This window comes from Diabrotica virgifera, chromosome 6 (genome assembly GCF_917563875.1).
Source record: "Diabrotica virgifera virgifera chromosome 6, PGI_DIABVI_V3a".
In the NCBI taxonomy this organism is placed as follows: Eukaryota; Metazoa; Arthropoda; class Insecta; order Coleoptera; family Chrysomelidae; genus Diabrotica; species Diabrotica virgifera.
Window position 1 is genome coordinate 88,808,961 of NC_065448.1, and position 23,899 is coordinate 88,832,859.

A 23,899-nucleotide genomic window follows, 5' to 3' on the forward strand; every position below is an offset into this window, starting at 1 on the left:
AAGTTCCACCGATTTTCATAATGAATTTGTCCTGTTCATATTGACAATGATATATCGAACTCATCTCCAAATGCCAACATTGGACCAAGAAACAAATTCGACATAACATCACCAACACCAACACGGCGAGCATGAGACTTTATGTGGGTCCTTGTATTCCACTCCTCTGCATTCTCCAGGTATACGGTACACTATCAGTAAAAAGGAATGAATTTCGGTATAAATGCTTTATTTTCTCATTTCATTGGTTATAATTCAGGATCTACATTCTGGTCATTGTGAAGTTATTTTATATAAAAAAACTGTCTCTGCTGACAGGCAAATATAAGTTTCAATTAAAGACTTAGCTTGTGGTGTGAAGGCTTCTTCCGGTGCTGTCCTAGGTTATCTACAGCTCCAGATCTTCTTCGGGAGGCGTCAGGTGGAAACTTGATGTGTGGTCGTTGTCTCCGGAGATAATTAAAAGTTCGTCGTACCCATGGTTCACTGTCTAGAGGAAGTGGTTCTCGTATCTGGTATCGTTCTGGTATTCACGTGGTTACTTATCTGGGGAAGATACTAAGCTCTGGGCCAAAACGGACGTGTTTAGACTAGGGCCACGCCCTTCTCCTGGGTGCCAATTAGGTCTGTAGTTACTTGATGCTACCTACTTGGCGGATATTATAGAAATGCACCAGAAAGGCACCAGCATGGTATTTATGAAAGTAAAAGATATTAATTGAAGGTCAGTATTAGCTGATATCGAAAAAGACACCTTTATTGGAACTGGCAAAGTTTAACATTTTAAAATTGTAAAAAAATTAATGGCTTGATAAATAACTTTGCTTCGGAATAAAATATTTAGAAAGAACGACTACTGGAAATAAACGGTTGAAAATGAAAATGACAATATTTTGTCAATAAATACTATTTGAGAGAATGGAAAAAAGTTTTCTAATTTAAATCGGGCATCACTAACTTCATTTTAAAATTGAAAATGTATATACAGGGTGCACAAAAAGAGTATAGATGGAAAGACTAATGAATGTTTGCTAAAAATGAAAAACAACAGCTACCTGGGAGGACATCTAAATGCAGAGTGGGTCTCAATAAAATAAATTCTACATAGTAGCGGGTTTGCACGCTACAAATTTCCATAAAACTTTAGGAGACGACGTGGATACCTGGATACCGGGCACCAGGTAGCTCTTACAGCTTTGCCCACCCGATATTCCTGTTCAGCGACCTCAAAAACCCCCCGAGTATGAAAATTGAAGTCGTTTCCATAATTATTTACCGAGTTGTGAATTTTTATTTTTTGAACACTTTGGGATGCACTTTGGAAAATGCATTTTCCGCCTACAAAACTGCAATGTTCATTTGTCTCTCATGCCGAGTGGTCAAGAATTTCCTGAAGCTCCCTCGAATCGAATACAAAAGGTGTCATAACGATTTGTCTTACTTTAATAAAGTCACATTCAAATATCGTTCTTTTCCTTCGTAGAAAGGGTGAGTGTTTCGTCATTTTTTCATTGAAATATGAACATTTATCCTTATAATGATAGCAAGCCATAAAGCATTACACTACGTATAAGAAAAAGGCCGCAATTAATTTCGCAGCAATAAACTACAAACTATTTAGAATGCGAAAACTAAAGCCACTGCAGCTAATAATATTTCAACCGAACACCTACTAAAAACTGCTATAGTATTCCTAGCCGTAAGGGCAGCATTTACAGTAAAGCATCAGTTAATTCGTATTCTGAAGCAGTCGAAACAGCAATACATTGTTAGGTACAATGGATTTATGAAAATGATTGTCTTAAGCGGTCATAACTAATTTACATAATTGATTTAAAATGAAGAAGACAGTCTGAACAATAATATATGCATGGGAGGATTTATCTTATCAACAATAATATCACAAGAGAGAGAATAAATTAAAAATAATGCTACAATGTTTTGAAAACTTGTTGCCTGGTAATAGACGCGAGAGCCCGCAGGCTTCGAGTGACTATTGCCGAATGGAAGCAAGCTTGAGAAACAAATTGGAGCATTATTTTCATATTTGTCTTACTTTTTGTGATATTCGTAAGATTGTTTTTTAATACTTACATACAAAATTCAAATCTTTGCAAATAAATATTAAGTGACATTTATCACAATTAATGTTTTAAATCGTGAACAGCACAGTGTCGCAAATATTCAGACGAAGATATTGATATAATACTTAACATTATGTATAAAAATACAGTTTTATTCATGAAATAATCTTAGCGAATTATGCAGAGTTTTGTTTAATCACTTTGTAATAATTGTAGAATTACTTTTAGTCAATAACCACAGACTCATGGTAACCACCAAATCTCAATTCTGTAAACACGTATAGTTAACAATAAATGATTCTATCAAAATTCTCGTCGTGTATTATTTTAAATCGATAAAAATGACAAGTAACTGGACTTCGTAAGTCCTAGGTTTTCACATAAAGTTATCGAAAATAGAACCGGAAGTCGATCTTTGTACTCTTCGTGTAACTTTTGGTCGATTGATATACGATTTCACTAATTTTGAGCCATTTTTACTAAACTTTCGGTCATAATTGTTTAAACGGAAATGATTTCAAACCCGGGACTAGAGTCAAGCTCGACTTTTTACTTCCTTCGATTGATATGTCACATGTACTATTTTTGCGACTATAATATGGCACTTCCGGTTAGCACTTTTAACCGGAAATTATATGAAAACCAAAAGTATACATTTGTTCTTATCTTGCTGGGATACGTCGAATAATATTTTGCTTATACTGTTTCGGTGTCTTTAAAACACTACTTCCGGTTGCAACTCTAAAACCGGAAGTACAATGTCAAATTTTTCATATTTAAACCCTCCTTAGGTTTTAAACTTACATTCGATACCTCATTTGTCATTCTACCTGGTATAATGATGGAGGAGTTATATTCGCGGACAGACGGACAGTCATGAAACCGGAAGTATATATATATTTCTCCTCGTCTTGCGAAGGCGCGTCGAATAATATATCACTTATACTATTCCGGTGACTTTAAAATAGCACTTCCGTTACATTTCTAAAACCAGAAGTCCTATGTCAAATTCTTACCTTTAGTACCATCCTTGAATTATAAATTATAAGCTTTAATTCGACACCTCATTTGTTATTCTACCTGGTATAATGGCGGAGGAGTTGAGTTTACGGACAGACAGACAGACGGACAGACAGGCGTACGCCAATAAAAGTCTGAGCCCACTTATACGGAACAGCCCGCTACGGAACGGACCGCGACGATCGGCATTTTAATATTTTTGTTTATACAAATGGCTCAGCGTGATGTGCTACGATTCCGTAAAGTAGGCACTGATCCATTTAAATACACGAAAATATTAAAATGCTGATCGTTGCGGTGCGTTCCGTAGTGGGCTGTTCCGTATAAGTGGGCGCCGGCATTAATTCAACGTTTTCACATTTTTTTCATAATTGGATGAAAACATTATTTTATTGCAAGAATACAAGAATACACAGCGAATTGCTTCTGGATCTAGTCATGGTCCTTAGTTCGTATGAAAATTCATGATCCTCGTGTAATATTTAAAAAAGTGAACTTAGGAATGTACCTAGTTAATTTGTTATATATAAAAAATAAAGATTTTTCTCACATAAAAATTGTGATTTATGAAGTGTTTTGTCGAAATTCTGCGAGAACCATTTACCACGGTACTAAAAGTTTCTAAGGAAATTCAAGCAAAAAAATAATGTGGGCAGCAAAAAAATACTACCCCATTATTGTATCGGAATTTCCATCCCAAAATTTGTTTTCGTGATTAAGCATAATGTAACTGCGATAGTGAATATTATGTTAGGGATTAAATGCCAATTGGTTTGAATGCACTTAAAATATTACTTATCTAAGAGAGCAGTACTTTGAACTTCATAATATATTAAAATCAAATATCTTTGCAAATCAATAATCAGTAAAAGTAAAAACTAGATTTTAATCTATATTACAAATTATGTATTTTACTTAGATATATACTTAAATTTTGGTACATATAAAAAAAACGATAAAGTAAAATAAACTAAGATCTTTGTTTACATTCAGTACTTAAGACACGAATGTTCCGCCTGAGTCTAGGTGCGTTGTTCAAGAATGGTTTCTTTATGAAAAAGTTTTTAGCTGATTTTATATCATTTGGATAAAGCACGATTATCAAATATACTGGGTTTCAGATCGGTATTTTCAAATTACAATTTGTATTAATAATCAATCCAGCATATTTTTCCTACATCATTTAATCATATTTATAAATGATATGTCTATTCGATTCGAAAGAAACAGACATGAAAAAGAGAAAAGTCAAAGCCTCATCTTACTCAACGAAGAAAAGTGTGTAGCAAACCCATCAACAGAATGCAGCAGGCTTTTGATTACCAATAATAAAGGCAGAAGTAAATAACAAGAAAACACCAACAATATCCGAATGAAGACCAGACCAGCAAACATCGCATACCTAACTAACATAATATATGCAATGCACAAAACACAACCGTGAACGAAAAGATTAAAGTTTAATTTGAATTAAATAAATTATTTTTAAAGACTATTGTTGAATCTAAATTTGAAAATGGAATTTAATTTTAATTTCAAATTTGATTTTTTCAACAATCACACATACGATTCAGATCACACAAACAAATTAACGCAAAATAACACATAAAAAACAACCAGAATTTGATACTTCTAGGGCAGAAGTTCCCAACCAGTGTGCCACGGCACATTGGTGTGCCCTGAAGTCCCTGCAGGTGTGCCGCGAAATTTGATTATACTCACTATCATTATAGGGATTATTTACCCAAGTGTGCCGTGCGGCTGAAACAATTTTTAAGTTAGTGTGCCTCAAGCTAAAAAAGGTTGGAAACCGCTGCTCTAGGGTAACAACATTATTTCAAAATAATGTTTTTTTCAAGCACAGATTGCTTAGAAACCTATAAGATCGAGACTATAATTTCATTTGTTTGAAAAGTATAAGTACACATGACCTAAAAAATCAGGTTATGAAATTTTCCAGAATTTCAAACTTAATTTCTATTTAATGTTGAGAACGATTTCTGGACTGGAAATCGAAACGTCCAGTAGTTACTTAAGAAATATAATTTTCATTACACCAAAAAATTGTGACTCAATCCCATATAAACATAATACCAAAATAATTAAGTTAGATTCATCTATAATCTATACCAAAATCTTGGAGCGTCAAATTTCACCAATCTCTAAAAATAATATAATTGTTTCATTGTAAGATATTATGATGTGATATTAATGTATTATAAATCAAAATAATATTATCTTTCTTCATATAACATATATAATCAGATGTTTACAAAAAGATAATTTTTACATAACATCTTTATAAAAACAGTTATTTTTATCAAAAAAAAATCTTAATTTATTTTTAAAAATATTCTGAACAAGGTTAACAAGTACCAAAACCTTGAACGGTCAACATTTTAGAGATCTCCTCAAACAATATTCGTATTTTATTCTGAACTACACACACGAAAAGATATTTATGAAGCAATGGATGTTTTTAAATACGTATATTCCGTGTTAGTAGCAGTGGTTGTTATTTATATTGTTTACAAATTTTTAAAATTACGTAGTGTTTTAAAAAAAGTTTATAAGTTACCAGGTCCTCCAAAACTGCCGATTTTTGGGAACTTCTTTGATTTGTTCTACTGTGATTCAGGTATTTGATTTAAAATATAGGTAAAAAATAAAAGAAATATTTTACTATTGTTACTTTTAGTTTCATATAATTTTTGGTTCTCCAAATAAACATTTTGCAGATTTTTTAACATTCGATGCGTTCGATTATTTTTATAAAGAAAATACTGCCTTAGTACTTTTATTTTTTAGTTATTTTATCTTAAAATCATCTCCGTTATTTTCAAATAAGTTTTTTTCTGCTTCATAGATAGATCTGATCTAACCACTAACCACCACGTTTTGTTTGGCTTTATTGGTCTACTTTTCAAGCCATTGACACTCATAATATTAGGTGATCATCGACATTAAACGGTTGAATGTGCCCTAACTGGCCTAACGAAATAATATAACAAAATATTCCCAGTTTGACATCAATTTATTGATGCTACATCTAGACTTTCCTTAATATATTCATTTTTACGTTATCCCTTCTTGTCACCAGGGCCCCGTAAACGGGCGTGCAACGCGTGTGGCGCACGCGGGCGTAACTGATAATGAGTAATGAAATAAAAATGTATACCATTTTTATTAAGTTGCAATGCGAAGGCAAAACTGTCTTACTTTTCACTTAGAACAGAGAGCGCAAACCAGCACTCTAGATCGACGATTTTCGACTCTATTTGGAGTCATCATCAGAGAGGCGTAGGTTTGCTGCTCTCTGAACTAGTGACGAAACTCCGAGAGCTTATTCCCGCCTTGCAACTGACGTTTATGGAGTAGGTGTCTAACGACATCTGGTAACTGAAAGTCAAAGTTTTAAAGTTTTCAACCTAATAGAAATATTAAAAATATTGAAAAATATTCCTAAAAGATATTTATTTAAAATCTTATTGGACCATTTTCCTGATAACACCTCCATGGCTTCTAAAAATTGCAAGCCAGATGGATGGTGAAGCGAAGAAGACAAGGGGGAATTCAAAAACTTACAATTCACGACCCCGTCTGTTCAGCTGGTAAATTCCAACGAAAAATGGACCTAGTTACTCAAAGGAGTAAAACTAATATGAGATGAAATAAAAATGTATACCTACCATTTTTATTCAGTTGCAATGCGAAGGCAAAACTGTCTTATTTTTCACTTAGAACAGAGAGCGCAAACCAGCACTCTAAATCCACGATTTTCGACCGTATCTGGAGTCATCATCAGAGAGGCGTAGATTTGCTGCTCTCTGCCTTAAGTGACGAAACTCCGAGAGCTTATCCCCGCATTGCAACTGACGTTAAAAAGAAATATTTATTTTAAATGAGATAATAATTTTTTATATACAATTTTAGTTATTTCATGAACAGCTAGAGAAATCTCAAAAATCAAATATTGTGTTATTACTGAAAAAATACTTATTCCCGTCCTGAAATGTTGAACTTACTCCGTCAAAAATATGTTACATTTTGTTGTTCCTTCCTAATTTTTTTCTTTGAAGTAGATTGAATTAAGCTTGGCATGCCATCCAATCGATTTTATGTTGTAAACTAAAGCGACACTCAAAATAGTGAAATAAACATCAAAGTACACTCCTTGACGAGTAGAAAAATAAATTAACACCCATAAAACGCAACTTAGCAGTTTTACTCCAACAAAAACACAACTTGCTGGATCAAGCAATTTTACTCGTATAAGGTGAATCTTTTACTCGAATTTATGATAATTACCCTTAAGTAAACAAATACTCTATGAATTATGATTATGTATTTGACTTGAGTATCTTTTCCCTTCTCGCCTATGCGTTTATTAGGCAAAAACATAATTTACTGTTACTGGTGAACGGGTGGTTTCCTGAAGTGAAAGGTATAAAATTTTATTTTACATTGGTGTTAATAATTACCTACGACTAATATTGCAATATCCGTTGGGTTTGTTCTGCCCTGATTTTAAACTTTTGTTTTCGTGTAAAAAATATTGGACAATCTTTTTTATTTGTTGTTATTTTAAGTGGTGTGGAAATTAAATTAATTGTGAAAATGGTAAGTATCATAATCATTGCATAGAATAATAATAATTCATTTTAAGTAGTTATAATCGGGTTTCCTCTAATAAAATCCACAATTTACAATTTATTTTGAAAAAAAAAAGAAAATAATTAAGACATTGTGTCTACGTAACTTGCAACCATATGGGAAACTTTTTTATTATTAATTTTACGGAAAAAATGTATTCTTCATAAAATGCTTTGCATAGTCTAAAAACTAAAATGCAACCAAATATAAAATTGTGTCAATCTTATGAGTATCAAAAATATGAATTTCGATCAAGAGTACCTTATATTTCACAATATCGAAAATTATTATTATGAAAAGTTGTGGAATTAATTAAAAACATTAAATTAAATGTTTTAGTATGCAATTACATCCTTTTAATATAATTTTTTTTCTCAAATTACAGATACCCAATGCCCTTTTAATTTATTACGAATAATGCGATAACTCTTTAATTGTTATTGATTAATTAATTAATAATAATAAAAGAGTTATCACATTATTTTTGCAATAACGGAAAAGGGCTAATTATTAACAATAAAAGACTTATCACATTATTTCCAATAAATGAAAAGGGCGTTGTTGAAAAGTACAATTAATGTACGATAAAAAGTTCTTTTTAAAAAGCTTTGCATGGTCTAAAATCTAAGATGCAACCATCAAATCCTATCAATTTTTTTCAATTTTATATGAGATATATGTAAAAAAAATTCGATCAAAAGTAAAGTGCCTTTCTAGATCACAATATATTTCAATTAAAAGGATGTAATTGCATATAGAAACATAGTTTTTAATGCTGAACAACTTTTCATAATATCTTCTCAATATTGTGAAAACTAAACTAGACCGGGCAGTATCGTCGCCCCCGCTAGCGAAATTATTCCCATTCGATTTTTTTGCACAAACTTACTCAAAAATAGGTCCTTATAACATATCCACAGGGTGCCGGGCGGTGCCGTGGTCGAAAAATTGTTTAAATAATTTTTTTTTAAACAAATTCACAAAAATAATTTTTTGATTTCAAACATTTTTTTTAGATAAATTGGGTCATTCTGAGCAAAAAAGGTCTCTTGTCATTTTTTTCTAAAATTGATTGTTGTCGAGTTATATGCGATTAAAAATTTGAAAAATGCGAAAATAGCCATTTTCAAGGCTTACTAACTCGATTAAAAATTATTATTATGAAATTCAAAAAGTGGCCAAAGCAAGCTTCAAACTCCTTCTTCAAGGTCCTGAAGAGACTTTTGTCAATATTTTATTATAAAGCTGTTATTTTTAATTATTAGCAAATAGCGCTATAGTTCAAGATGTATCGTCGCCCCCGTTAGTGAAATTATTCCGATTCGATTTTTTTACACAAACTTACTCAAAAAGAGATCCTTATAACATATCCACAGGGTGCCGGGCGGTGCCGTGGTCTAAGAATTGTTTAAACAATTTTTTTTAAACAAATTCACAAAAATTATTTTTTCACTTCGAACAAATTGTTTTTAGATAATTTGGGTTATTCTGAGCAAAAACGGTCTCTTGTAATTTTTCTCTAAAATTGATTGTTGTCGAGTTATATGGCCATTTTCGCATTTTTCAAATTTTAAATCGCATATAATTCGACAACAATCAATTTTCGAGAAAAATCACAAGAGACCTTTTTTGCCCAGAATATCCCAAATTATGAAAAAACAATGTGTTCGAAGTGAAAAAATTATTTTTGTGAATTTGTTTAAAAAAAATGTTTAAACAATTTTTCGACCACGGCACCGCCCGGCACCCTGTGGATATGTTATAAGGACCTCTTTTTGAGTAAGTTTGTGTAAAAAAAAGAATGTGTGTGTACTTTGTACGCACGTAAGAAGATATTCTTCTATTATATAGGTAATTTAAACGAAGTAAATATACTTAACAGGTTATTTGTACTTTATTTAAAAGTTAAACTAACTGTCTTATCTACCACTTTCAAAATTTTTTTATTAAAATAACGAAAAATAAAAAAAAGTATGAATCGTCCAGGATTAGAACCCGCGACCTTCCGTGTGCTTCCGTTCTCTGTCCCACCGGTATGCCAACTAAGCCATCGAGCCACTTAAATTGACACGTAAGTTTCGGATATAATTACACAACACGGCGACAAACTGTAAAAATGTTATGCCTACATATTTTATTATTTTACTACAGGGAAACACAAATCCAAAAACACAAGAATTATAATAAATAATACATTTTCTAACACCACTAATATATTCTTTTAATGACTTATTTGCACGGTTACAGATACATACATACCTATATTGAAAGATTAGCAATGAACTACATACTGTCAGAACTACATACTGTCAGTGTGCGCAGGCGCGTGGTTGATGTACAATTTTACCCTCAATCGATTCGCCGCTAAAGAAGAATATCTTCAGAATTCGAATCGGAATAATTTCACTAATGGGGGCGACGATACATCTTCAACTATAGCGCTAATTGTTAATAATTAAAAATAACAGCTTTATAATAAAATATTGACAAAAATCTCTTCAGGACCTTGAAGAAGGAGTATGAAGCTTGCTTTGGCCACTTTTTGAATTTCATAATAATAATTTTTAATCGAGTTCGTAAGCCTTGAAAATGGACATTTTTGCATTTTTCAAATTTTTAATCGCATATAACTCGACAACAATCAATTTTAGAAAAAAATGACAAGAGACCTTTTTTGCTCAGAATGACCCAATTTATCTAAAAAAATTGTTTGCAATCAAAAAATTATTTTTGTGAATTTGTTTAAAAAAAATTGTTTAAACAATTTTTCGACCACGGCACCGCCCGGCACCCTATGGATATGTTATAAGGACCTCTTTTTGAGTAAGTTTGTGCAAAAAAATGTTAGCGGGGGCGATGATACTGCCCGGTCTAAACGTACTTTGCTCTTGACCGAAATTCATATTTTTTGACATACCTCGTATAAGATTCATAAAATTTGATATTTCATGGTTGCATTCTGAGTTCTAGACAATGCAAAACTTTTTATGAACAATAACTTTTTCTCGTAAAATTAATAATAAAACAGTTTCCCATATGGTTCCCAGATATGTAGACACCCTGTATAACATATGTTTGAAAACTTTGAAATGGCAAAATATTATTGTTTATTTACTTAAATGTATATTTTTAATTTAATATGTAGGGTGCTTCATTAATGTTGCAAAAAATTTAAGGGGAAAGGCGCAAAATATCGCCCGTCAAATTTTCAATGTGTTTTAAATGTATTTAGTGCAGTCACTGAAGGTGGATATGAGCTATTAACTAAGAATTTCGTTGAACCTCCATCGATTTGCATGAAAATTGGTGAGTGGTTAGAGGATATCTCAAAGAACAAAGGTGACATGGTGCCAACTTGCGCTTTTACCCTGGGGGTGGATGCCACCCCTCCTCGGGGTGAACATTATTTTATTAAAAATAACCCCACAATTCCATAGAGGGACAAATTATAAGCAAAATTTGTTGTATAAATTTAATAAAATAAATCAAAACTTTTTGAGTTATTAAAGATCAAAAATTTTAATTTTTAGTGAGAAAAATGTATGTTTTTCACCGATTTTTCATAAATAAAACTCAAAACCCATAAGTTTTTGCAAAACAGTTATTATTATCAAAATTGAGGCTAATAAAAAATCAAATAAACTCCTTACTAGAAAAACCTTTCAATGTTAACTTAAAGTGAGTTATAGGTAATTGAATGTATACTTCTTTCGTCGAGTACCCAAATCTAAGTATTCAAGCTTAAATACCGGAAAAATGGTGCATTTTATAACATAAACTTATTAAACATTTGTCAAACTTCATAGAAATATCTATCAAATAAGCCCTCGAACAAGTTGATAGCATTAAAATTTATGCACCAAAAATGTTTCAAAATGTATCTTTTAAAAATTTTTCCAAAAAATGTTGTTTTTCTTTTGTAAATAACTCCGTTAATTTTTAAGATATAAGGTTCACCTAAAAACTAATTAAAAGTTGATTCCAAGAGCTATTAAAAAACTTCAAAATTAGTCTTTTAAACCTCTTACTTTTTCAAAAATATAAGGTTAAATGGCCCTGGTTACATGGTTCTCGTAGCAAAATTGAAATATTAAACGTTTCTATCTCGGTTATTGTTTACTCTACGGAAATAGTAAAACAGAAAAAACTAAAATTTAGTTATATATGATTTTTTACGTATATTGAGTATTTTTGGAGTTATTATCACAAGAAAATGAGAAGTACGATAATTTTAAAAATTCTGATTTTTTAAAATTATATCTTTTTTTCAAAAATATGCATTCTAAACCGGTCAAAATTGTTGAAATCATTAACTATGTTAACCTAAAGAAATTCTTGTGAGGATTACTACAAATTTTAATTTTTGTGGAAATGGCGTATGTTTGATTTTTCATTTTTTACTAAAAAAATCGAAAGGGTTCTCTTATTTTCATCATAACTTGCTTAATTTTGATGCTATTAACTTCTACTGGAGCTCATTTGATAGGTATTCCGAAGTACTTTGACAAGTGCTTAACAAGTATATTATATTAAATGCATCGTTTTCCCGTTATGTAAGCTTGAATACTTAGATTTGAGTACTCGTCGAAAAAAATATACATTCAATTATGTACCCATAACTCACTTTGAAATAACATTAGTTTAGTTCTTTAAGTGGGGAGTGTATTAAATTTTTTATTATCTTTAATTTTGGCAATAACAGCTTTTTTTACAAAAGGTTATAGTTTTTGAGTAATACGTGAAAAACAGCTTTAAAACATGCATTTTTTTAAGAAAACATAAAATCTTTGATATTTAATAACTCAAACAGTATTGATTTATGTTAATAACTTTATATAACAAATTTTGCTTAGAAGTTGCCCCTCTATCGATTTCTGGTATTATTTTTAATAAAAAAAATTTCACCCCCTAGAAGGGGTGGCATCCACCCCCAGGGTAAAACCGCAAGTTGGCATTATGTCACCTTTGTTTCTTAAAGTATCTTCTAACTACTCACCAATTTTCATGAAAATCGATGAAGGTTCAACGAAATCGGAGGTGAAAACCTTCAGTGACTCCACTAATTCATTTTTTTCGAATCCTGAGAAAACTAATAAGTATTTTTAAAAAATTTAAACGCAGAATGAACGATAACGTTATTGTTATTACCGAGAGCCGACAGTCCCTTAAAATAAGTAAAAAGTTTCTTTTGAATTAAATGTTTGCAATTATTAAAAATCGCACTAAATTTTCTCTTTTATTTTCACCCCTGTAACTTATTAAAATAAACATTATATAAGTTTTCAGGGACTTCCGGCCTCAGTAATAAGGGAGGTAAAATATGTCCCGCACGCGGGCGCCAATCAGCCTTGCGGGGGCCCTGCTTGTCACTCAATGCATCGATTTAAGCAGTCTCATTTCTGTAACAAGTATCTTTAATTTTGGTTACTAAACATTCAATGTCGTAAGTCAAGCCGGCCACTCACGGTAGTGTGGCGTCGGTCAACTTTGCCGAATTCGACAAATTGGGAAAAATTTTGATCATGTGTGGCTGTGCAACCTACGAAATCGTACAATTTGACCGCATACAGACTGACCTGTATGCTGCAGTACTGTAGAAATTGATATCTCATCGACGGACGATCTTGTCGATCGACACCGCAGTACCGTAAAGCCAAGCGTCCACAGACTCGCATCGTACGCAACGGATTTTAGTTTGCCTTACAATGATTGCCGATATTGCGATCCGTACGATGCGGATCAGTGGACGCGGTTACATAAGTTTCTGTACAAGGCAAACTAAAATCCGTTGCGTACGATGCGTACGATGCGGGTCTGTGGACGCTTGCCTTAAGTGGTCAGTTTTAGAGCTGGCTTTAGACGGTTAGAAGTCAGGCCCGCCGAGAGGGGGGTACAGCCGGTAAATTTTACCGGGGCCCGACGATGTAACGGGCCCGGCGTCGACCAGACCAAAGACGTAATTTTTCCAGTTTTTTTTTTGCTCCTCACTTTATGTGCATAATGCGTTTAGTTAATACCCAGCTATATTTAATATGACCTTTACCTCTATTTTGAAATATAGGGCCTATAGCCTAATAAAATAAAAAAAAAGTCAAAATGTAAATTCGTACAGGTTAAAACAAATTTTATATCAAAGTTTAGGTGGGTACAAAAGATATTTTCAAGAAAGCATCCAAATCATACAAGGGGATCATTGTTTAAATATTTAAAAAGGGGTCATTTTTGCAAAAAAAATACTTTTTTAACTGCTGAGGTAACTAACTTATGAATGAAGATCTATAGGATTTTTTCTGCAAAGTTGAAGAGTAAATATTTCACAAAAGACTTACTAAATTAAATTTGACCCCCTATTTATTTAAATAATTGTATATAAAACTTTAAAAACAAATTTGCAAAAAATTATTTTTAGCGTGTTAATTAAGCGCTATAAAATATCTTATTTTACAGACTAAGTTGCGCTATGTTACCAGTATTAAGCAAAAAAAATTGGTCAAAAAATATTAAATATTATTTGAAATATTGAATTTATTTATTAAATGTTACTATATTTTAAATTGCAAAAACGCGGTTGTTGCCAAAGAAATATTCACCTGCTTAAAATCTCATTATTTTTATGTATATTTTCGATAAATGTATTGATAAATTCAAATTTCAATTAAACTCACCCCTAAAATGGCATTTGAAAATTATTCAAATTTGTTTATAATTTGTTTTTTTAATAACGTCGCGGGGATTAAGTATTTTGAAATGCCGTTTCAAAAATTGGGTTCCTGGGAATTTTTTACTAATTAACAACATTTTTTTGTCGTTTTTTCTTCTTCTTTTTTTTTCTTGGAGTTATATTACTACGGTCCTTTTAGGGTTAAATTTTATTAAGAATGTCGAATCTCGTGAGTAATAGATTCTAGACCTAAAAATATTAAGATTTAACTAAAATCTCTTAAATAAAATGTGGCTCATTATTGAGTTACAGGGTGTTTTATTTAAAAATTTTAAAATTATTGTTACCCAAGTACTTTAAAACTATTTGACGTGTCCTGATCATACTTGGCAGAAAGTGTGGCTATTATAGACCCCACTAAATTGTGATTAATAAACGTTTCTAGCTAGTGCCAGAGGCGTACGACAGGGGATAGTGAATGATTGACCCTTCCCAAATTCTACGCCACTGAGTGAATTACTATTTTAGCGAAATTTTTCGATTCTCCAATACTTTGTATGTAAATAACTTTATTGGTATCGATAAAGTCATCATTTTGAGAGATATTGGAAGTTTAAAATGAATGAATGGATGAATCAAAATAACTATGCCGTTTCATTTTTAACGTCGAATATCTCGAAAACTAATGACTTAATTGTTACCAGTATAGAGTATATTATTTACATAGAAAGTATTGGAGAATCGAAAAATTTCGCTAAAATAGTAACTCCCTCAGTGGCGTAAAATTTGGGAAGGGTCAACCATTAACTATCCCCTGTCGTACGCCTCTGGTAGTAGCTAGAAACTATTTGTTATCACAATTTAGTAGAGTGTACAGTACCCACACTTTCTGTCAAGTATGATAAGGATACGTCAAATAGTTTGAAAGTACTTGGTAAAAATCATTTTTAAATTTTTAAATAAAACACCCTGTAACTCAGTAAGTAGCCACATTTTATTTAAGTAATTTTAGACCAATCTTAATATTTTTAGGTCTAGAATCTACAACTTAGAGATTCAACATTCTTAATGAAATTTAACCCTAAAAGGGCCCGTAGTAATATAACTCCAAGAAAAAAAAAAGAAGAGGAAAAAAGGACAAAAAAATTAGTTAATTAGTGAAAAATCCCCAGGAACCCAATAGGTCTGGATCCCGCGTATGAAAAAAAAGTTGATTAATAGCAAGCTGAAAATTTGTTAATAGCTTAAGGGTGTCTAGTCGGACAAACTTTGATATATGGGAACATTGGAACAGGGGAAGTTTTAATTGTGGAACAGGTTAAAAATTTGGAACGGTCAGACCACGAAAACGGCACAGTATTTTGTCCGACAGAACAGACTTAAACTCTCCGAACAGAGATTAAACTCTCATGCAAAAATCAGACTGTTATTTATCACCAAATGGGCGTTTTAATGAGTGGAACATGTAGAATATGTCAAATGACAGGAATTCTGACAGGTGATAAATAGCAGTCTGATTTTTGCATGAGAGTTTAATCTCTGTTTTCGTGCCGTTTTCGTGGTCGGACCGTTCCAAATTTTTAACCTGTTCCACAATTAAAACTGCCCCTGTTCCAGTGTTCTTATATATCAAAGTTTATCCGACTAGACACCCTTAAGCTATTAACAAATTTTCAGCTTGCTATTAATCAACTTTTTTTTATATGCGGGATCCAGACCTACAATTATCGAAACGGCATTTCAAAATATTTAATCCCCGCGACGTTATTAAAAAAAAAAAAAAATTATAAACAAATTTGAATAATTTTCAAATGCCATTTTAGTGGAAAGATTAATTGTAATTTGAATTTATCAATACATTTATCGAAAATATACATAAAAATAAAAATAATAAGATTTAATACAGGTGAATGTTTCTTTGACAACAACCGCGTTTTTGCAATTAAAAATAGAGTAACATTTAGTAAACAAATTCAATATCTCAAAAAATATTAAATATTTTTGGACCAATTTTTTTTATTTAATACTGATAACATAGTACAACTTCTCGTGTAAAATAAGATATTTTATAGTGTTTATTTAAAACGCTAAAAATCATTTTTTGCAAATTTGTTTTTAAAGATTTATGTATAATTATTTAAATAAATAGGGGGTCAAATTTAATTTAGTAAATTTTGGATGATTTGGATACTTTCTTGAAAATATCTTTTGTACCCACCTAAACTTTGATATAAAATTTGTTTCAACCTGTACGAATTTACATTTTGATTTACATGTAGTGTAATTTTATTTTACTAGACTACTAGTATTGAGACGACTGATAATTTTGAGCCCGACGAAATATTTCGCTGTGAAATATTTAATATTGTCATAGATTGTATAATAAGCAACTTAACCAGAAGATTTAATGCGGTTATTGAAATTCATTCGCTATTTATTATTTTATGGACATTCTGAGATGAAAATAAAGCCAACATTAAGAAAAAAAAATTGATATATTGCGCGATTTTTATAAAGAAGACGATAAAGGGATGTACAAGGAAAATATTTGTGAATCTTAACTTTCTCCAATAGATTTACTTAATAAAATTAGACATCCCAGATTTGAATCATTACTTCCTAACGTCCTTTTAGTCTCAAAAGGGAAAATATCCTTTAAGCTAAGCATTCACGGTCAATCCATTTGGAGCCACGCCAAATGGCTTCGGTCAAATGGATTGACGCCAAAATCATAGCCCATTCATGACCACTTGAAATTGGTTATCATTTCCTATTTGACGTGGCTCGGTGAAGATGCACAATGTCAGATTCCGAAGAAGAACTCGGCGTAGAATGAACGAAAAATGGACGTGGGTTTGGACATTGACGGGAGGGTGGCGCGATGGCATGACGCGGTGTATCGTCACTCACGAGCAGACGGCATGATGGCTTGGCGTCAAGCAACGGCATGACGCGATGGATGAAGCGAATGGAAATCCGGATTTTGGCATCACGCCAAAAAAAAACAATCATGATTCAACACTCACGATCAAAATTTGACTGTCTATCACGCCATTTCACGCGATGGAATAAACGTGAATGTCCACCTTTAGTTTTCTTCTCGCATAAACAATGCTATGATATCTACAATGAAACAGGATCGGGTAACTAGCCTAGCAACTTTATGCATTGAGAATGTTTTGGTAAAAACATATGATTTTTCGAAAATTATAGACATCTTTGCCAATCGAAAAGCACCGGTAATGTAATTATTTTGACTATTATAAAAATATAATTAAAATTTAATAAAAGTTATATTTGAAATGTTTCTTATTATTTATTATTGATAATTTTATTTTTATACAAATTAAACAATTTTTTTCGCTCTTCACTTTTTGCCGGGGGCCCGCTCTTCACTTCTTACCGGGGCCCACTCGTCCCTCTCGGCGGCCCTGTTAGAAGTATTAGGGTCTTAAAAGTCCAGATTCATATTTCTACTGCATACTAGCCAGAACTAAATCTCTTTAGTTGCAAGTCATTTTATTTGTTTATTTTTATTTTATTACTTTAATGTTGTATTTATTTTTATTTTATATTGTTGCTATTATCAAATATTATCTTTTATAGTGCAACTATTTAACCAATTTCGAGAATGGGGTCAGAAATACTCACCAGTTTATGCATTTCTTGTGTTTGGACAACCAATAGTATGTATATCTGGAGCTGAAGAGTTCGAAGTACGTATATGTATATGAATTTATTTTCAAAATTCAGCACAAATAAGATACATAAGCAGATGCAAAATATGCTCTCAGATAACACAGTTCAATGTTCATGTTATCACTAAATAAACTTTTTATTAACTTTTTTTGTAAAATGAATAATAAAAAACTTTCTCGTATGATTCCAACATACGTAGACACATTGTATATACTTTGTAGACAAAGATAATATACAGATAATATATTAATAATGATTGCAGGTCTCGATGATAGTGACTTATAATTATTAAAATAAAGTAATACCTAAACTTCATACCTAAACTTTTAAATATTGGTTATTGAAATTTTGATTAATGCTAATAAAAATATATATCTTTTAAGAAAATCGCCGCTGGATCAAAACATCTTAGCAAAGGATTTAGCTACAAACTTGTGGAACCATGGCTTGGAAAAGGCCTTTTAACAAATTCAGGTAATCTGTTTCTTGTGAAATAAAATATAATTTTAAATACTGTGTTTATATGGGATTTAGCTACAATTATTAATGTAATGGAGGACACACCAATTTTTTTTCAACAATCACATCGACAATACCAATTACACAAATAAATGAAACAAAAAAACATTCAGCATTTGATACTACTAATAGGGTCATAACATTTCATATAATTTTTTTCGAACACAGATTGAAATACGTAGTCCATAAGATCGAAACCAAAATTTCCTTTGTTTAAAAATATACAGGGTGTAACAAAAATACAGGTCATAAATTTAATCGCATATTCTGGGACCAAAAATAGTTCGATTGAACCTAACTTACCTTAGTACAAATATGTACGGAAAAAAAGTTACAGCCCTTTGAAGTTACAAAATGAAAATCGATTTTTTCCAATATATCGAAAACTATTAGAGATTTTTTAATGAAAATGGACATGTGGTATTCTTATGACAGTAGTATTTTAAGAAAAAATGATAATGAAATTTGGACACCCCATAAAAATTTTATGGGGGTTTAATTCCTTTCAACCCCCCCCCCCCCCCCCCCAAACTTTTGTGTACGTTCCAATTTAATTATTATTGTAGCGCCATTAGTTAAACACAAGTTTTTAAAAACTTTTTTGTCTCTTAGTACTTTTTCCAAAAGTCAGTTTTTATCGAGATATTTGAATATTTGTCAAATCCACCACATATTTGTATATGGTAAAGTAAGTACGATTATGGAGACTTGGTAATAATATGATTTATTTATGATTTACATTTTTAAGTATATTTTGAACCATATTAAAAAAGAAGCCACATCTCGATAAAATATGCTTTATCAAAAAAATACAAAGAGGCAAAAAAGTTTTAAAAACACTGTGTTTAACTAATGGTACCGCAGTAATAGTTTAATTGGAACGTACACAAACATTTAGGGGGTTTAAAGCAACAAAACCCTCCTAAAATTTTTATGTAAACATATTAAAAAAGAAGCCGCAACTCGATAAAAACTGCCTTATCGAAAAAATACTAAGAGGCAAAAAAGTTTTAAAAATATTGAATTTAACTAATGGCACCACAATAATAATTTATTTGGAACGGACACAAAAGTTTGGGCGGTTTAAGGGAACAAAACCCCGATAAAATTTTTATGGAGTGCACAAATTTCACTATAATTTTTCGTTAACATGTTCTTTCCATAAGAATGCCACATGTCCATTTTCAACAAAAAATCTCTAATGGTTTTCGATATATTCAAAAAAATCGATTTTCATTTCGTAACTTTAAAGGGCTGTAACTTCTTTTGTGTGCATATTTGTACTAAGGTAAGTTAGGTTCATTCGAACTATTTGTGGTCCCAGAATATGTGGTTTAATTTATGACCTGTATTTTTGTTACACCCTGTATAGGGTGTCCCAGACTAATTTATCCAGGCTATATCTCTTAAACGAATACAGATTTTCGAATGGGACAAAAAATGATATATATTCCATATAAAATACACTTAAATATGGCGTCGAAAAAATCATCCCCTAAATATTCATACCTTAGCTACAAACCCTAACGTTAATTTTTTTTAATAGCACCCTGTACGTTTTTAGGGGTTGTAACTAAGGGATGAATATTTAGGGGATGATTTTTTCTACGCCATATTAAATATGTAATACAAATGGAATAGACTAGTTTTGTCCCATTCGAAAATCTCTATTCGTTTAAGAGATATAGCCTGGATAAATTAGTCTGGGACACCCTGCATACATAACAAAAAGATTAGGTCATTAGGTTATAAAATGTTCACAAAATTCTTCAGAATCATTTACTGAAACTCAGAAAATTATTTTAAAAAATAAGTTTATACTGACAGAGAGAAAAACGAAATAAAAAATTAGCGACAGCGATTGCTTTCGCCAGAGGTAATTTGCCAATGTAAATAAACAATGAGATTATGTTTATACTTCGCTCAATAATAAGACACAATTTTAAATTGTTTATTAAAAACTTTATGAGATTATGATATTCAGAGTGGATAAAAAAGTGCTACAATATTGCTAAACAACTATGTATTTTAAATTAATTTCATTATCACCATTATTTATTACTAATAGGATTGATAATTTTAGGTTCTCTGTGGCAGCAAAGAAGAAAGATTTTGACACCTGCATTTCACTTTAGTATTTTACAGGAGTTCGTTAAAGTGTTTAACAAAGAAACTGCTAGGTTAGTCGAGACAATCAAACAAGAAAATAAGAAATCGGCAACAAATATAGTTCCACTAATTTCTCAAACCGCTTTAAACACTATTGCAGGTATACTATATTTTCAGATGTAAATAATTTCATTTATTGTTTAAGTATTTTTTTCTGGAAAGGGCCCCGCACAAACCTTATGGAAAATAGGTCCCAGTCGATTTCGTTCATACTTTGGGAAAATACTCTTTAAAGCATCCTGATAAAAAGTTCTCATTGGCAAAACTCAATCGTATGAAGGATTTTTAATATATAGAGGCCCAAACTCGGAAAATTATAAGATTTACGGGGTACTCCAATTCCGTGAGTTACTGGTTATTTGGCAACATGTTGAAGTTTGGATCAAGGAAAAGTACTAGTAGTAGTCTAGGATTTTTCCTGGCTATCCAATGGCGACCTTTACTTTGACCTTGACCTTCAACGGACGTCATCTTCTAGAGTTTCGAGGGTTTTAGGCATTCAATTGATATAAACAGATTACTCATGGGTTTTTGGGATCGCAAAACACGAATATGCCATCAGAATTAACCTCCGGATGACGTGGTGGCCAGGGCCACTGCAAAGGACGTCATCCTCTAGAGTTTCGATGGTTTTCGGCATTTAATTGATGCAAATGAATTACTGGAGGGCTTTTTGAGGACGCTAAACACGAATATGCCACCAGAACCGCCTCCCGGAGCACCTGGTTTCCAAGGTCAATGAAAGGGGCTCCTGGAGTTTCGAGGGTCTTTGGTACTACATTGATGCAAACGGATTACTTATAGGTTTTTGGAGTTGGTGAACACGAATACCCCATCAGAACAGACATCGGAGTACCTGGTGCCAAAGGCACGTCATGCTTTGGAGATTCGAGAGCTTTCGATACTAGATTAATGTAAACTGATTACTCACAGGTTTTTGGGGCTGCTGAACGTGAATTCGATATCATATCCGATCCACGGAGCACCTGGTGCCTAAGGCAGGTCTTCTTCTGGAGTTTTGACAGGTTTCGATATTAAATTGATGCAGATGGGTATTACTCATTAGTTTTTGGAGTTGCTAAACACAAATACGCCATCAGAACAGACACCGGGGTACCTGGTGCCTAAGGCACGTCATCTTCTGCAGTTTCGAGTTTTCGGTACTAAATTGATGCAAGCGGATTACTCTTGTGTTTTTGGGGTTGCTGAACACGAATATGACTTAGATAAAAGACTGTGGAGTATCTAGTGGCCACAATGAATACCACTATCAAAATAGAATGTCATCATCATCATCATCAGTAGCTCGACAACCCTTTTTGGGTCCTGGCTTGTTCTAGGATTTTCCGCCATTCTGTTCTGGCTATTATATATAGGGAATTCTGATGGCATATTCGTGTTTAGCGATCCCTTTTTGGCCCATGAGTAATCTGTTTATATCAATTGAATGCCTAAAACCCTCGAAACTCTAGAAGATGACGTCCGTTGAAGGTCAAGGTCAAAGTAAAGGTCGCCATTGGATAGCTAGGAAAGAAACCTAGACTACTAGTACTTTTCCTTGATCCAAACTTCTACATGTTGCCAAATAACCAGTAACTCACGGAATTGGAATACCCCGTAAATCTTATAATTTTCCGAGTTTTTGCCTCGCTTGAAAATCCTTCATACGATTGAGCTGTGCCCATGAGAACTTTTTATCAGGATGCTTCAAAGAGTATTTTCCCAAAGTATGAACGAAATCCACTGGGACCTATTTTCCATAAGGTTTGTGAGGGGTCCTTTGAATTGTTTCAATTTATATTTACAAATATAAATTTATATTAACAAGCAATATATTAGATAAAAATTGTGGAGTTAGTGACGCCGGCAATAGCGTTTTTAAAAATTGTTGGAGGAAAAAAAACTTTTTTAGGTATTACATACTCCCATATTGCAGAGTGTTAGCAGGGAGGTAAGATCTCCAAATTTAGCTACCTACCAAAAATTAAAAATAAAACCTTCACAAGAAAAGGAAAATCATGGGAAATCACTAAATCTTGATGGGAGTACTTTGAAGGACAGGGAGAGATAATAAGAGACAGCTAGACTTACCTGGAACCAATACTTAGAACGAATAACTCGAAGAGCGGTGACTATTTTAATGATGACAAGACGCTCTCAAGGAAAAGCATGGGGACTTGGACAGGGAATGATCAACTTGCTAGAAGAAGAGGATCGGCAACAAAGTACTTTGGTCCAAAACCGGTTCTAGGTATGCCAACAAGCCCAACCAGAAAACGAATAAGAGGCTGCATTTGGGGAAAACACAAAGAGTACAAGAAACAAATTGCCACACAAACTCATGACAAGAGTTTCATGGCTGAGATCTGCAGTTGAAGAACTGCGCAAAATGAACAAGAAGTTGCTCAATTGCTGGGAACTGGCTGCAGTAAGCTCAAGCCAGGTAGAACTGGAAGATATTAGCGAGGCCTATGGTCAACTTTTGGAGCAGAAGACTGGTTGATGATGATGATTCAACGGAGACCTAAGCTGCAGATTACGCAACAAAGAGACCATTACAGACATTTCGTGCGTCTGCGAGACGCTGGCTCGCAGAAGACAAGCAATATAAGGAGACTACAAATCAAGTCCAAATAATATGGCATCCAAAAAAGACGTCTACAAATTGTTGGAGGGTAAAAACATTTTTTATTGAGTGTCATAAAAAATATTGAAGGTAAAATAGTCCAAGTAATGAAGCTTAAAATAGGACAAAACCTCGCAATTTTTACAGAATGGATCGATTTGCTCGAAAATTTGATGATAAGTAGTGGATAGTCCAAGGATCAAAATCTATATGACGACGAAAGGCGCTTTTACCATGGGGGTGGTTGCACCCCATCTCGGGGGGTGGAAATTTTTTATTATATTTTGATCGCAAAAGTTGGCAAAAAAATATTCGTTCTAAGCAAAAAATGTTCTATACATTTTTTGATAAAATTAATACTTTTCGATTTATTCGCTATCGAAAATGTTAGTTTTATATCGAAAAAATCAACGTTTTTAATCAGTTTTCTGCTAATAACTCAAAAAGTTTTCGTTTTATCAAAACAAC

At 32.5% G+C, this 23,899-nt stretch overlaps 1 protein-coding gene across 1 annotated transcript in view; it reads left to right on the plus strand.

Moving 5' to 3' along the window:
• The first annotated feature begins 5,466 nt into the window (after positions 1 to 5,466).
• Positions 5,467 to 23,899, plus strand: part of LOC126885839 (cytochrome P450 4C1-like) — a 33,493-nt gene continuing 15,060 nt past the window's right edge. Inside the window, exons 1-4 of the mRNA XM_050652593.1 lie at positions 5,467 to 5,742; positions 18,025 to 18,134; positions 18,501 to 18,591; positions 20,720 to 20,905. Of these exons, the coding sequence (XP_050508550.1) occupies positions 5,574 to 5,742; positions 18,025 to 18,134; positions 18,501 to 18,591; positions 20,720 to 20,905 (556 nt within the window). The 5' untranslated portion in view covers positions 5,467 to 5,573. The remainder of the gene's footprint in view (positions 5,743 to 18,024; positions 18,135 to 18,500; positions 18,592 to 20,719; positions 20,906 to 23,899) is intronic.